Genomic DNA, 16359 nt, shown 5'->3' on the forward strand with positions numbered 1-16359 from the left:
GTAGCCACTGTGTATTTGTGCTTGTAATGCTCGTGGTCAAAGGGTGATGGTTGGATAGTCTCTTATTGGAGATGGCCACTAGCATTTGTATGGTACAAATGTTTGCCTGCTACCATTGTCGACACAGGACATGTGTGGCTGTGTGCCTGAGTACAACAAGATCCCAACAACGTTGTAATGATTAGGTCAGCCAATGTCATGCTCTTCATCGACACACCAAATACTGGTTGGGTCACAGGATAATGGAAATCTTGCTCAAAGAATACAAGGTCAACTCGCCAGACCACAACTGGAAGACTGTGATAACTAGGTGTGGAGCTGGATGAACACAGCAGGCAAAAATATTTTCATTTTTTTAAGAAGGGTCCAGACCTGAAGTGTCAACCTCTCTGCCCCTCCGATGCTGCCTGGCCTCCTGTGTTCATCCAGCTCCACACCTTGTTACCTCAGATTCTCCAGCGTCGGCAGAATCCCTGGAAAACTGTGAACAGTTTAGGGCCACTTATGGAAAATTATCCTGGCATTGGTGACAGGGAGGGTTTACTTGGCTAATCCCAGGTGTGGATATTCTTATGAGGAGAGTTTGAGTCAGTCGGGCCTGTGCTCATTGGAGTTTAGAGAAATGAGGGGCGACCTTATTGGATTCTTAGGGGAGGCCTGACAGGGGGAGATGGGGAGGGGTTGTTACCCACTTGTGTGGGAGAGTCTAGGACCAGAGGAGGCATCATCTCAGAGCGAGGGGGTCGCCCAATGACGCCGGAGAATGGGGAGGGATTTCTTCTGTCTCCGCAGGGGCGGGGAGTGAATCTGTGGAATTCTTTACCGCGGGTGTGGCTGGGTCATCAAGGATATTCAAGGCCGAGGGAGAGAGGGATTTTTAATCAGCGAGGGAATCAAGCTTTGTGAGGAAGAGGCAGGAAAGTGGGAGTTGAGGATGATCAGATCAGCCACAATCTCACTGAATGGGGGGAGTAGACTTGACAGGTCAGATGGACCACTGCTGCTCCCATATTTTCCAGCTGCACTATCTCAATACTTCGTCCTAACCTCCTCCTCTCTCCCAACAGTTGATCACCACACCGCGGAACACCACCTTCCGACAGCCTTCCATGTAAGAATCTGCTGACGTGATGTTTCTATCGGAGCATGGGGAGGGATGTCTTCATACCCATGTCACGGTAGTTTTCCATCCCCTCGTGCCCCCTTTCTCATGTGTAGCCCTGTGCAAGCCTTCAGCTATGGTAACTTCTGTGTCTTACCCTCAAGTTCCAGGCAGAGCGGGAAGTCCCAGTTCGTGTCTCCACCTGGCCCAAGCTGATTTGGGTGGGTGTCAAAGGCTTACGGAAGGCCGCTGTGCTCTGTGGTGCAGGGAATGACGAAGAAGGTGTCGATCCAGTATCGTGATCCTTCTCGTCGCCCCACGGGGCGGCACAGTTGCTCGGCGGTTACAGCGCCAGGGGACCCCGGTTCAATCCCACCTTCGGGCGACTGTCTGTGTGGAGTTTGCACCTTCTCCCCCATGTGACTGCGTGGGTTTCCTCCAGGTGCTCTGGTTTCCTCCCGCAGTCCAAAGATTTGCAAGCCAGGAGGATTGCCCGTGCTGAATTTCTCCTGATGACCTGGAATGTTCAGGTTAGGTGGGTTAGCCATGGGAAATACAGGGCTATGGGAATACGGTGGAGGGTTGGGTTTGGGTGCAATGCTCTTTAGAGGGGTCAGCCCAGACTCAATGGGCTGAATGACCTGTATCTGCATTGTACGGATTCTGTGAATAAGGGAGTGTGAATTGGGATCGAGAATGGCTGTCATTTTCCGAACCCCCACCCCACCCCCACCAAGAGCAGGACAGACCAACATCCTAACACTTCTCGCTCAATAAGATTGTGTGTGGAATTGACATGCGAAAGGTGCCATGCAAACCCACCCCCCTGCACGTGTGTCAGGAAGGTTGGAGGCGTGGGGGTTAACTTCGCAGCTGCGGACACCACCCCCCCCCCACCCCTTCTTGTATGTGGTTCAGATTGCCAGAGATAACCACACGGTTGTGGAGGAGGGAGAGCGTTGGCACCCTCATAACCAGGGCAGGGGTGGTGGGGGAGCGGTAATTGTCCTGTCTTTGTTGCAGTTGTTCATTTGCTCACCAAGCTGGTTATTCTGTGGTGTGCAGACATTTCGTTTCCATTCGAGGCATCAGTGTGACCTCTAATTGAACCGTTGGTGTTCAACTCCGTTCCAGATTTATGTGATCCTCTGGTGTAGAGGGTCATGTCACTTCTGGTTCTGTTTTTTATCGGAGGTCTGTATAAAGGGTTTATTTCTATTTGTTTGCTAATGGAGCCCCATGTTGAGAACCAGGCCTCCAGAAATCCCCCTAACATGCCTGCTGTTTGTTTGCCCCAGTATTGTCACTTTATTCCAGTCGAACTGATGGCCTTCATCGTCTGTGTGTATTGGGACTGGTGAATGTTGGTCATGTGCTTTTACAGCCGGTTGGTGTTCCTGTATCCTGGTCATCAGTTCCCTCCCTGTTTGTCCCAATGTAACGTTTATTGCATTCGCTGCATGGGATTCTGTATATCGCCTTGGCCTTGTTTACTGGTGTACAAGGTAATGAGAGGCATGGACAGAGTCGATAGCCAGAGACTTTTCCCCAGGGCAGGATTGGCTGCCACGAGGGGTCATAGTTTTAAGGTGTTAGGAGGAAGGTATAGAGGAGACGTCAGAGGGAGGTTCTTCACCCAGAGAGTTGTGAGCGCATGGAATAGTTTACCAGTGGTAGTCATGGAAATGGAGTCATTAGTGACATTTAAGCGACTACTGGACATGCACATGGGCAGCAGTGAATTGAGGGGAATGTAGGTTCGGTTATTTTACTTTTGGATTAGGATTATTCCACGGCACAACATTGTGGGCCGAAGGGCCTGTACTGTGCTGTACTTTTCTATCTATCTATCTACTGTCAGGCTGGGGTCTTTAGTCTTTGAGAGCATTTGGCACAGTGTTGATGTAGGTTTGTGTACAGTCATGATCTATGTGGTCTTAGGAGTCTGGTCATCCTTTCTGATATAGTTTTGATATAGGGTAGTGTTTACTGGTGTCTTCTATTGTACTGTGTCCTGTGACTGCCATTTGTTTTGTAGGCATTGGCCAGTTGCCCACAAACCTACGTCAGCACTGTGTCATATGCTGTCAAAGACCCCATACTGACAGTAAACAGGACTAACCTGATACACAGAATCCCATGCAGCGAGTGCAATAAAAATTACTTGCACAAACGGGGAGGAAACACGATCAGGATACACGCTCACCAGCCGGCAGTAAAAACACATGACCACTTGCCTCAATACACACAGATTAAATACAGAAGCGGAAGTGACAAGATCCTCCACACCAGAGGATCATATAAATTCAGGACGGAGCAGAACACCAGCATTTTGATTAGAGGTCGCACTGATGATGTTGCCTAGAAGGGTAACGAAGTGTCCGCACGCCACACGACATCTGGCTTAGTGAGCAAACCAACAACTGCATCCCACAACCGGAGCTACAAATTTTCACTAATCTCTTTGTTGCAGCCCACTCTCTAGAAACGCCGTGGTGTAGGTGCGGTGGAGCAAGCAGGGAGGCACGGGGCGGCAGAGGGACGCAGCCACAAGGAGGAGGCTGCCCAGCATCGGCTGGCGTGACGGGCGGAAGGGTGGGGTGGGGGGGGGGGGGGGGCGATGTGCAGCGGCGGCAGACAGGAGAGGCAGATGTTTCTCTGTCTCCTGGTGGGCGCTGTAGTCAGAGAACCTAATAAAAAACAGCTTGGTTAGTGCGGATCCTGGCTGTCCTGGCTGCGTTCTTGGTTCGGCTAGGGGGAGTAGCTGTCAGCGGCAACTTGGTCTAGCCTTGCGGAGCTCCCACCAAACCCTCCCCAACCAGAGTCCCGCCATCCTGGGTTTCGTGGATGGGAGCAGGAGTAAGACAAAGCTTCCAGCATTCACTGTACATATCAGGCACAGTCTGTGGCAAAAATCTGATCATGGTTGCAGGTGACAGTCCGAGAGTGTGACAGTGCACTAGTTCTCACCTTAGTACAGTTAAGAGGCACTAACATGAATTACAGCATGGTTATAGCCACAGGAGCCATACCAGCTCGGTGCACTCAGCCAGTACCTGCTGCCTCACCTTCTCGCTGTCGCCCTGCCTTCTTTTTCTCTCTTTCTTAAGCTATTTATTCAAATTCCATTTGAAAGCCAGGCCTGAATCTGCCTGTGGTGTTCCTGATCCAATCTGCAGCTCAGTGGGTTTGGGTCATGGGTACTATGAGTTCCAGCCGCGCTGAAGGTACAGTGATTTAGGTTCAATGTGATGTGTAGCTTGAAGGGAACCAGGTTGGTGTTCTCACGTATCTGCCTATGCTCTTCAAGGTGGTAGAGATCACAGGTTTGGAAGGTGCAGTCGACAGACTCTTGACGATTCGCTGCAGTGTATCTTGTAGTTGGTACGTGGTGGAGGGAATGGATGATTGTGGATGTGGTGCCCATCGAGCGGGGGCTGCTTTGTCCCTGGTTGGTGTCAAGCTTCCCGAATGTTGTCGGAGCTGCTCCCATTCAGGGCAGGTGGGGAGTATTCCACCATTCTCCTGACTCATACTGGGTCGACAGGGGAGAATAGGGCTTTGGGGAGTTGGGAGGTGAGTGATTTGCTGCAAGGTTCCCAGCCTCTGACCTGCTGTTGTAGCCCCTGTGTTTACATGGATTGGTCCAATTGGTCAGTGATAACCGCCGTCCCAGATATAAATGGTGGGCAGTGCCATTGAATATGATGGGGAGATGGTTTGACTGTTGTTGTCGCCTGATGCTTGTGTGACATCAATGTTACTGGCCAGTTATCAGTCCAAGCCTGAGAGCTGTCTGGGACTCACTGTGTTCAAACATGGACTACTTCAGCATGCCTGCAGCCATGAAGGCTATTAAACAATCAGTGAACACCCCCACTTCTGACCTTATGATGGAGGGAAGGTTATTGGTGAAGCAGCTGAAGATGTTTGAGTCTAGGACACTACCCTGAAATAACTCTTGTAGTGACGTCCCAGGATAGAGAGCACTGAGTTTGATCAACTAGACCCAATTTTCTTTCTTGAAGACCTTATAGACAAGAGTTTTTGGAACCAAGTCCATGCCAGTTGTCCCTCATCATGTTCTCATTTAGTTGCCTGAACATACCTCAGCTGTCTGCGCTAACTTTAATATTTCTTACTGTTAACACTGACTGCAATTCTTTATGTACCTGGGCTTTTCTATCTAATGTTACAATCCAGTTCCAACTCCCTTTTCTCAACTTAGATCAACACAGCCCGAGCAGCACTAGCCAACTGGCCAGCAAGTTCCTGATCCTGTTGAGGTGCTGTCAGTCTACTCGTCCAGAACAAGTCCCAAGTGTCTACGAAATCTAAAGCTCTCGGCCCTGCACCATCTCCCGCAGCCTCCGAGAAAAGCTACTGGACACGCATATAAACAAATTGAGCGGGCAAATGAAGTGCAAATTCTGGATCTTTCATGGGGACACTGTAGGAATTTTACTCTGCATCTAACCTCGCAGTATCCCTGTCCCGGGAGTGTTTTGATTGGTCGGTGGGGAAACAATGTAGAGGGAGCTTTACTCTGTATCTAAGCCCGTTCTATTCCTGTCCTGAGAGTGTTTGATGGAGGCCACTGAGGAGGGGTTTTTTTGCTGTGTATCTAACCCCGTCCTGTCCCTGTCCTGGTGTAGAGGAAGCTTTACTTTCAGTTTAAAAGAGTAGGGGGTGCTTTAGACCACAGGAAATGGGTACAAGAGTGGGTTATTCAACCCCTTAAGCCTGCCCCATGATTCATAGAACAGCACAGGCCCTTCGGCCCGCGATGTGCCAAACGCCTACCCTAATACTAAGGTCTATCTAACTTGCATCCCTACCTTATACTATCATCCATATGCCTATCTAATAGCCATGTAAATGCCTCTAATGAGGCTGACTCCACTACCCTCTCTGGCAATGCATTCCACACCCCCTACACCCTCTGAGTAAAGTACCTACCTCTGACGTCTCCCCAATATCTACCTCCACTCACTTTAAAACTATGCCCCATCGTAATAGCTACCTCCACCCTAGGAAAAAGTCTCTGGCTGTCCACTGTATCTACACCTCTGGTCATGTGGTACACCTATGGCTGATCCAACACTCTTCATGTCTACTTTCCTACCCTTTCCCTGTAACCTTTGATTCCCCAACTGATTCTGTCTGACAGCTGTCTCTGGCAAGGATTTCTGAAGACTCTCAGTCTCTGAGAAGAAATTCCTTCTCACCTCAGTTAATTTTGAGACTGTGTTGTTTGGTCCTAGACTGTCCCATGAGGGGAAACATCCACCCGGCATTTACCATGTCAAGCCCCTTAGGAATCGTATATGTTTCAATGAGACTACCCCTCATTGTTCTAAACTGCAGTGAGTCGAGTCTCAGCCTTTGCTCATAACCCTAACCCGTAGCACATGGACTGCAGCGGTTCAAGGGGCAAGTAAGGATGGGTAATAAAAGCTGGCCTGCCAGGGATACCTGAGTGAATTTTGAAAAAGCGATTGCTCCATTCCGGGGATCATCCTAATGAACCTTCTGTGAACTGCCTCCAATGAAATTATATATCTTCTTAAATAAGGGGACCAAAAGTGCTCACAGTACCCCACATGTGGTCTCACACACACCTTGTACAGGAGTAAAGCTTAGAAACATAGGACATGGGAGCATGAGTTGGTGATTAAATTCCTTGAGCTTGCTGCACCATGCAATGTAATCAAAGTTGATCATTCTCCTCTCTACTCTTATACTGCAACCCCATGAAATAAGATCCAACAATATTCCATTAACCTCACAGTTCACCTGCTGCCCCTGTGTTTCGTACACAAGTATCCCACCCCCAATCCCTTGAGTAGCAGCTTTCTGCAGTTCTTCTCCCTCTAACTAACATTCTGTTCTTTTCTTTCGTTCTCCCTTCCAAAATGAAACTTCACTTTCCCCCCATATTATACTCCGTTTGCCAATATTTTCCCCCATCTACTTAAACCTATCGCCGTCCCTCTGTAAACCGTTTGTGTCCCTCTCACAATATGTCTTTCCACTTATTTCATCTACAAAAATTTCCAAACAGTATGTTCGCTTCCTTCCTCCAAGTTGTTTGTATTGTGCACAGTTGCAGTCCCAGCGCTGATCCCTGTGGAAACCCCACTGATCGTGGGTTGCCGACGTCAAAAGAAAACCTTATCCCCACTTGTATCAGAAGGGCCTAGGCCCGAAACGTCAGCCTTCCTGCTCCTGAGATGCTGCTTGGCCTGCTGTGTTCATCCAGCTCCACACTTTGTTATCTCTTATCCCCACTTACTGTTTCCTGGCTATTAGCCAGTTCCCTATTCGTACCTCCAACACCTTTGCCGTTAATCTTAACCCTTTGTGAGGTACCTTGCCAAACACCTTCTGGAGGTCCAAATAAAACATACCTACTGCTTCCCCTCCATCCACTCTGGTTGAGACTTCTTTAAAAACCTTTAATATTTTAGTCAGAGCCAATATCCCTTTCGCAAAACCATGGTGACTCTGTTCGATTGGATGATTTCCCATGTGCTCTGCTATTACTTGTTGATTCCAACGCTTCTCCAACAATACACATTAGCCAAATCGGCCTGTGGTTACCCAGTCATGTCACACTTGCATCTTATCCAATCTTCTCCAGAATCTGAGGATTTTTGGAAAATTACAGCCAATACATCCACCACCTCTGTGGCGGCCTCTTTGAGAATCCTTGGATACAAGCCATCAGAACCAAGTGACTTATCTGCATTTAGCCCTATTGGTTTATCTAACAGTATTAGCAATGGCACCTAATTCCTTCCCCACACCCTTTAGTATGAATGGGATGTTTGAAGTATGCTCTACCGTGTAGACCTGGTGCAAAGCATTGCCGTTTCCTTGTTCCACATCTCTCCAGATTCACTTCCTACGTTCACTTCATTCACTCTTCCTTTTTATATATTTAAAGAAGCTCCTTTTGTCAGTCTTTATATTCCTCACTATTTTGCCCTCGTAGTTTATCTTCTGTCCTCATTATCTTTTCAGTCCTCCTTTCCTGGATTCTCAGTTTATCCCAGTCTTCAGCTTTTACCTCCTTATGGGCTTTCTACATAGTAACAGGAGCAGGGGGGAGGCCACTCGGCCCTTTGAGCCTGCTCCACCGCTCTTCACGATCATGCCTGATCCTGCTCTCTCCCCATTCACCCCAGGTGCTGTAGCTAGCTGCCTCTTGTATGCATTCAGTGTTTTGGCATCAACTGCTTCCAGTGGTAATGAATTCCACAGGCTCACTGCTCTTTGGTTGAAGAAATGTCTCCTCATCTCTGTCCTAAATGGTCAACCTCATACTGTGATCCCTGGTTCTGGACACACCCACCATTGGGAACATCCTCCCCTGTCCAGTCCTGTTAGAATTTCTTGCGACTCAACACTCTCCTCAGCGTCTTCCTTGAGGAAGTTAGCTGTTTGTTGGTTTGTCCCTCTCCTACAATCTTTCCTCCGTAACTGGGATTTATGTTTTGCCAAAAGTCTTGAATTCTCTAATTATCACAAGTATCTGCCACTGTTTGCTTACAATTATTTCTGCTAATTCAGCCGTCCAGTTCACTTCAGCCAACTCTACCCTCATTTCATTGACCTCAACATAAGCTGTCCACATTATTCCGAATGCTTCACGCATTAAGATACAAAACCTTGAAGTTTGTTCTATGGTTGAATTCCCCTGTGTTTTTATAGTTCTTTGCAATATGATGGCACTGATGCCTTGCAGTGCTAGGACCTGGGTTTGATTGCACCCCTGGGCGGTGGCTATGTGTGTGGAGTTTGCACATTCTGCCCCGCATCTGTGTGGTTTTCCTCCCACAGTCTGAAGACATGCAGGTTAGGGTGGATTGGCCGTGCTTAAATTGTTCCCGTATTGCCTAGGGATGAGCAGGCTAGGGTGGGTTAGGCATGGAAATGCAGGAATAGGGTGGGATGCTCTTTGAAGGGTCAGTGTGCACCTGATGGGCCGAATGGCCTGCTTCCACACTGTAGGGAGCCTGACACATTCTGTCCCCTTTTATTTGCTGGTAGCAATCAGAATCATCACTAAATAGACGTCCTGCTCTCTTCTTTACTTTTGACTTTCTGTGCAGCTGACCCCCTTCTCTCCCCCCCCCCCCCCCCCCCCCCCCCGGCAATACAGTTTGAAGCTCTGTCTACAGGCCTTGTTATTCTGTATCTAACCCCGTGCTGTCCCTGGGAGTGTTTGATGGGGGGGACAGAATAGAGGGAGCTTTACTCTATCTAACCCTGTGCTGTCCCTGTCCCTGGGAGTGTTTGACTGGGGGGGGGGGGGGAGAGACAGTGTAGAGAGAGCTTTACTTTCAGTATAAAAGAGCAGATGTACCTTTACTCTGTGCCTGACCATGTGCTGCCTCTAAACAATACGCATTAAGCCAGGCTCCGTGTGTGAGCCCTGTTTGAATCACTACACCTCCAGTGGGCCCTCTGTCCAGCCGAGGGCCTGGCTCTCAAGCTTGGAACCTCCTTCCCTCAACACCCCCACCCAGCCTTACCCCCCGCCCCATCTCAAACACGTCGTCACTTGCCCCCCCCCCCCCCCCCCCTCCCCGGGGTATTTTCTTCTGGTTTGCAGAGGCGGCGGTTCCCCATCAATGTGCCGCCTTCGCTGTTTTAAGAGGCCAGCAGAGGGGTGCAATGATTGGGGGTGGTGGCCATCCTGAGAGGGTTGAGATCTCTTTCGTCGTCCTTACCCCCAACCGGGGCTAGAGCTTTGGGTTGTCAGCGTCAGTTATCCCTCCCATCGATTTCGAAACCAACTAAACCCCTGGGGAACTGGGTGATTTATTCTTCAGTCCCGTCCCAGGGAGCCTGGGACAGAGAGAGAGAGAGAGGAAACAATGACCAGACACACAGTCGAGGTGGATTGTATTATAAAAGACTTTTCTTCCTTTTCCAAATCCCACCTTTTCTTCCAATTCGTAGAAATCACATCAGTTCATCACTGTCCCAAATAATCGCACTCTGGTTAGGCGGACACAGCCTGGCTCAGACCCGTGCCCCATTGATATTTTCACTGAGCGAAAAGTCTGAGCAGGCAGCGGGAGGAAGCAGTGGCCCGGCGATCTTCCTGGCCGAGGGGGGGCAGGCTTTCCCGGCTGGTGGGGTAGTGGGGACAACGAGAAGGGGTTTTTGTGGCTGGAGGGGCGAGCGCCCAGCGCTGTTCGCCCCATCTCAGGGGGAGGAGGTCTGGTTTACATCCAGCCCACCCCCAAAATCCGGCACTTCCCCCCGGGGGAGCCAGGGACTGTAGACAACCCATTCCTTCCTGTCTACGCTTGTCAAAGCCCACCACCGGAAGATGCCAACCCACCGATGCCCCCCCCCCCCCCCCCAAAACCTTCCACTCTCCCTCTGCATCCACCAACCCTCCCCCAACCTCACCCTGTTGTGGCTTGCCACCCCGAGAAACACACACACATATGGTTTGTGGGGAAACAGACCAGCTCACCCCCCCGCCCACCAGCCAATGGCTGGAGATGGGGACTCACTCCCACAGTGCCATCTGAAGGGGTCAGGGGGTGATGTCTCCCAGCTGGGTCTTAGACTCCATTCCCAAAGACAAGAGAGAGGCTGGGGAGGGCAAGGTGACCTGCAGACCGCACTGGGCCAGGGAACCAAACATCAGGAAGGTGGTAGGGCTACACAGCTGGGCCTCCTACAAAGGCTGAGAGAGCCCCAACCCCATGGCCAAGTGTGACGGATGAAGATTTGGTTAGGGGCGGTACCTGAGAGGAGGGGTTGTTACCCCCTTGTGTGGAAGAGCCCATGACCCGGGGGGCATCATCTCAGAGCAAGGGGGCTGCCCACTGAAGATGGAGAATGGGGAGGGATTTCTTCTCTCTCCGCGGGCGGGGGGGGGGGGGGGGGGCGGTGAATCTGTGGGATTCTTAACTGTGGAGGGGGGTGGGAGTCTCGAGGCTGGGTCGTCGAGGGTATTCGAGGCCGCGATAGATTCGAGAGGGTGGGTGGTGCAGAGCAGGAAGGTGGGGATTGAGGATGATCAGACCAGCCACCGTCCCACTGAACGGCACAGGAGCGACAACGGGGCCGAACAGCCTGTTTCCCACTCCTGTGTCTCACTGGGAAGACGGAATGGGACTGAAAGGTTCGCCCCCACCCCCCCCGCAGCGCTGCCCAGGGATGAGGTAGGATTGGCCCTGTCAACTGGGAAAATCTGATTCCACCCACCGTCCCCCCAACCCCACCACACACAAAACCCCGAGGAACTGGCCAACTCTTCCCCCACCAACAACCCTTAAATTCCAACCAGGTAGAGTCAGTGCCCATTGGAAATGACGCCCGAAGGCTGGGTGGGGTGGGGTTGTCTGGAAACACACCTCCACCTGGGAGGATATCCGGGGTGGGGAACGCCCAACTGGCTGACCACTTGAGAACTTTCAACTCTGTGGGTTTTGGGGGCGACGCGGGAGATGCGGGGTTAATGTGGGCTGATCAATACAGACCAGAGAGGCCGAAGGGCCTCTTCCACACTGTAACGACCACCATCAAACCCACCTTCCTCCCCTCCCCACCCACAGCCCACTTAACTGGACCCAAACCCAAGGCTGCCAGGGTTGGGGGGGGGGGGGGGGGGGTAGGGATTATAGGGTCTCTCTGACAATCTGGTTCCTCTCCCTTGAGCCTTCCCGCCCCTCGCCCTCCTCCCCGGACACCCCGTCCTCACCCCTCCCCACCGCTAGCGCCTTCCTCTTCCTCCTCCTCCTCCTCGCCTTCCTCCAGCCCCCCTTCTGGCAGATCCATTCGGCTGAGCAGGCAGCCGAAGCCAGGCCGTCCTCCCCCTCCCCCTCTCCCGGCCGTGGTGACACCAGGCCGGCCTGGGCCCCCAGGGAGCAGGGCGGGCGGTGCACCCACTTGAGCTGGCCATTCTTGAGGGCGTAACGGGTGTCGCCGAACCACTGGATGACGTCGGCGCGGGCCAGGCCCGTGCGCTCGACCAGCCGGGTGTAGTCGGCGCCACTGGGCCAGCGCGAGCGCAGGAAGAAGGCCTTGAGGACCAACAGCTGCTCCTTGGTCTTCCTGGGGCGGCCCGGGGCCGGGCCTGCCGCCGCCGCCCTCCTGGGGTCGGCCTCCGAATCCAGCCCTGGGCAGCCTTCGCCAGGCCCTGCTGGGCATGGCTGTGAGTCGGGTCCCCCGGGACGGCAAGGGCTGTCGCTGAGCCAGGCTGAAGCTTGCCCCGTCCGGGCCTGCAGGCTCCTGGCCTCCTCCTCCTCGTCCTGGCAGCGGCGTCGGATGAAGCTGCCCTTCGGGGCGGCCAACTCGGCCTTGGCCTTGGTGCAGCGCCTCTCACCGGGGGCCAGGGGAGGTGAATCGGCCCCATCAGGTGAGGTGTGAGCCTTCCGGGGGCTCCCAGGGCGGAGGAAGGGGAGCAGGCCCGCAGCTCCACCGCCGGGCCCCCTCCGCCAGGCCGGGGCCAGGACCTGGCGGCCGTCAGCCTGCGCTGGAGGGGCGAGGGGAGGAGCGGTCATCCGGAGGGTGCCAGGCTTGCCGGACAGCTTGAGGCGGGCCTCCCTCACTTCCTCGGGGGTCCAGCTAATCCCATGGCGCAGCCGCTGCACCGCGAACCAAACCCCGACGCTCTCAGCCGGCAGGCCCGCTGACTGGCCGCACTGGGCCATCTCCTCTGGGCTCGGGTACGGGAAGTGGTTGAAGGCCTCAGTCAGGCTGCCCTCGGCCCCTGGCTCCAGGCCGGGATCTCGGGCCGGTCCCCTCGAGGTCGCGCCCTGCTCTCCTGCCTCGTCCTCTCCAGTCAGATCGATTTGTACAATGTCTGGCTTCCTGCTATCCCCATGGACCGGGCCGTGGATGGGTATGGAGCCTCCCGGTGGGCCGTGGCTGGAAATGGAGCCTCCCGGTTGGCCGTGGCTGGAAATGGAGCCTCCTGGTGGGCCGTGGCTGGAAATGGAGCCTCCGGGCAGGCCGTGGCTGGAAATGGAGCCTTCCGGTGGGCCACGGCCAGAAATGGAGCCTCCAGGCGGGCTGTAGCTTTGCATCCGGCCCTGGCTTGGTATTGAGCCTCCAGGCAGGCCCTGGTTGGGCTCGGCACTTCTGAAAGGGCCCAGGCCGGGGATGGGGCCTTCGAAAGGGCCCAGGCCGTGGACAGGGCTTCCCGTCAGGTCCAGCAGCCCATAGAGTTCCTGCAGCACCACGGCCGGGTGGGCGGAGTGGAGGTGGACATTGAAGGGTTGCAGCTGGTCGGCGTGGTAGCCGCAGATCTGGCAGTGGTAGCCCTCGGGCCCCCCCTCGTCCTCCTCCTCCTCCTCGCCGGCTCCACCCTCCTCCTCCTCCCCCCCTGCCTCCACCGTGGTCATCCAAGGGTGGCCAGCAGGTAGCGCTCGCTCGCGGTCCCGGATACGGTCGTACACCACCTCGGGGCTGCCGAGGGCCCTGGGCCAAGCCGCTACCTTGCCCTCAGCCAGTTCGGGCTGGCCCACCCTCTGCTCGTACAAACAGGGGGTACTGTACCTGCGCTCGGCTGCCATGCCCGAGTTCGGGGAGGGGAAGAGCCGCGGCTGAGCAGATCTTTATTCCTGCAAAGTCAGAACAAAGAGAGAACAACGGTCAGAATATTTGACCCAGACCCTTCCTGGCCAGGCATACCCCTCCTCTGCCCTCCCTCCAGCTGCTCGACCCTCCCATGCTGCTCCCCCAGCCCCCGCCATACCACTGCCAGGGCCCTCAGCTCTGGAAGCGCCTCCCTAAACCACCCCTTCCTTCACTCCTTGGGTCTCAGCGTGTTAGCACCGCTGGGTTCTATCCCACCCTCAGGCAACAGCCTGCATGGGAGTCTGCATGTTCTCTTCCTCCTCCCACCACCACCACCACCCCCCCCCCCCGCCCCTGCCTGCCTGCATGCTCCATTTTCCTCCCACAGCCCAAAACTCTGAGGGTTCAGGGTGGATTGGCGGTGGGAAATGCAGGGACGGCCGACTCAGAGAGCCGGTAGCAAACGCGAGTGGCTGGCCTCCGATGCGCTGGCCGGGCTGCCGTTCCTTGATCGCTCACAGGGGCATCTAAAAGTTGACCACATGGCTGTGTGGGGGTCTGGAGTCACGTGTAGGCCCAGACCGAGTAAGGATGGCAGAGCTCCCCTCCCCTGAAGGGCATGAGTGAATGGGATGGGGATTGCCCCCATGACAATCCATGCACATTCGTCATCATTTCCAGATATTGATCGACTTCAAATTCCACCCGGGGCACGACTCGAACCCCAGAACATGATCAGGTCTCTGGATAAACAGTCTGGTGATGATGTTAGGAGACCATCAGCTCCCTTCTCTCTCTGGGAACCAGACCCTCACTGCTCTGTGTGTGGGGCTGCATGGCGCATTTGACAGCCCTCATCCCAGCTTCCCCTAGCTGGGATCTCAGAGACAAAGAGGATTCATCTCCAAGAGAGGCTGATTTCTCCCTGAAGTTAAGGGGGCAGCGATCTAATTGTGGTTGGGGAAGGTGCTGGAAGGGGACAGACGAAGCGGACGTGGGCCGCTCACTTCCTGACCTTGGGGGGAGTATCTGGAACGAGAGGTTGCGGCTCGAGCATAAAGGAGAGGGCCGAGGTGGGGAGAAATGACCGTCCTCTAAAGGCTAGTGAATCGGTGAAACTCAGTACTCCCCCCCCAACCCCAGACCGCGGCTGGGATAGGGAGTAAATTTAAGGAGATAGTTTTTTTTAATTAGCAATGGGTTGATGTAGAGGTGAGTCTGAGATCAGCCAGGATAGTATCGAATGGCCGGGGAGGTGGCAGGCTCGACGGGCAGAATGGCCTTCGACTGCTGCTGGTGAGGAGAGGGACCTGTAGTGTAGTGACACCGAAGGAGGCATCCGAGCTGGCTCTCTGCTGGCTACTGTTACACGCTTGTTCGTTTTCCCACAGTCACCCTCTCAGAAAACCGTTGTCCAGAGGGAAGGACGAGAGGCAGAAGGGGGAGAGGCAGCGAGGTACAGACTGTAAGCAATGGATAGAGGCAGCCATTGCGAGAGAGAGAGATGGGAGAACAAGCTTAAAGATACCAGGTTGGACTGAGATGAGGAGATCGCCCAGAACGTGGTGAGTCTGTGGAATCCGTATCCTCTGCAAGCAAGCCCACTCGGCCCGTCAACTCCACGTCGCCCCGCTGAAGTGTGTATCCCACCCAGACCCTTCCCTGCATTTCCCACAGCCAACCTGCCCCATCTCTGGGCTGCGGGGAGGAAACCCGCGCAGACACGGGGGCGTAGAACGTGCAAACTCCACACAGACAGTCGCCCGAGGGTGGGATCGAACCGTGGACCCTGGCGCTGTGAGGGTTACAGCACTAACCACTGAGCCACTGTGCCAACGGGTTGAGGGGGGCGGCGTTGGGATATAGCACTGAGGGCTAAAGGATATGGAGATAGTCAGGAACAAGCTGACAGACACAGGAAAGGGCAGAGAAAGAGAGTGGAAAAACTCCAGAAAGGTTCAGCATGGAAGACAGCCAAAAAGACAGAGAGAGCTGCACGCAGAATCCACTGCAATTCGAGTGGGCTCGAGCCTTTCCCCTCGGGGGCTGCACTTCAACTCCAGCTGACCCACATCTTAATTCCTACTGACTGCGAACTGTTTCACTCCCAAACCCTTTTTCTAACTGCCCTTTCATTTGATCCCAGAGACCAAATGAGTTGCCTATTGATGGTTGTGCTGTGTGGGAAGGGGACGGTGTCATCTCTGTCTGTCTCAGTCCATTCCCGCCCCGCCCCCGCTGCTGTTCCTTCTCCCGGTTTCTCAGTCACTGATGTCTGGGTCTCACCCTGTTTATGTGCGCATCTCTCTGTCCCACTCTGTCCATCTGGCTTTTTTCTCGCTCTCTCTCTGTCCATATGTCTCTCCTCAGCTTTCTCCCCCCTTCGCCACTGCGCTCTCCCTCACTCTCCAGCCAAGCCTTCGTCTCTACCTTCCACCTCCTACCCAGTGGGCTTTTCAGTATCGCTGGAGATCTGGGCATGGGGAGAAGCCGTTCCCACAGGAACAAGGGTTGGGGTGCAGAGATTTAGAGCAGCGCATGCGAGGGGGTAAAGGTGAACTTTGGCCAGGGTCTACAATGCACTGCCTCGAAATGTGGTGGAGGCAGGTTTGCAAAGGAGGAACTCTAGAGAGGCACTCGATGGTCAATTAGGTCGAAGCTGTGTACATGGAGGCAAAGACAGGAGATTGGTGCCCTGCCACAGC

At 54.0% G+C, this 16359-nt stretch overlaps 2 protein-coding genes across 2 annotated transcripts in view; one reads left to right on the plus strand and one right to left on the minus strand.

Annotated features, from left to right (window-relative positions):
- Positions 1-3691, plus strand: part of LOC125449015 (RING finger protein 212B-like) — an 85771-nt gene extending 82080 nt beyond the window's left edge. Inside the window, exons 13-14 of the mRNA XM_059641782.1 lie at positions 1068-1111; positions 3576-3691. Of these exons, the coding sequence (XP_059497765.1) occupies positions 1068-1111; positions 3576-3603 (72 nt within the window). The 3' untranslated portion in view covers positions 3604-3691. The remainder of the gene's footprint in view (positions 1-1067; positions 1112-3575) is intronic.
- An 8060-nt stretch (positions 3692-11751) lies between these two features.
- On the minus strand, positions 11752-13694 carry LOC125448890 (collagen alpha-2(XI) chain-like). Its single transcript, XM_048524440.2, has one exon. It carries the CDS (start codon positions 13648-13650, stop codon positions 11752-11754), a length of 1899 nt encoding a protein of 632 aa, XP_048380397.2. The 5' UTR covers positions 13651-13694.
- Between the last annotated feature and the right edge of the window lie 2665 nt (positions 13695-16359).

Source organism: Stegostoma tigrinum, chromosome 43 (genome assembly GCF_030684315.1).
Source record: "Stegostoma tigrinum isolate sSteTig4 chromosome 43, sSteTig4.hap1, whole genome shotgun sequence".
Taxonomy (NCBI): domain Eukaryota; kingdom Metazoa; phylum Chordata; class Chondrichthyes; order Orectolobiformes; family Stegostomatidae; genus Stegostoma; species Stegostoma tigrinum.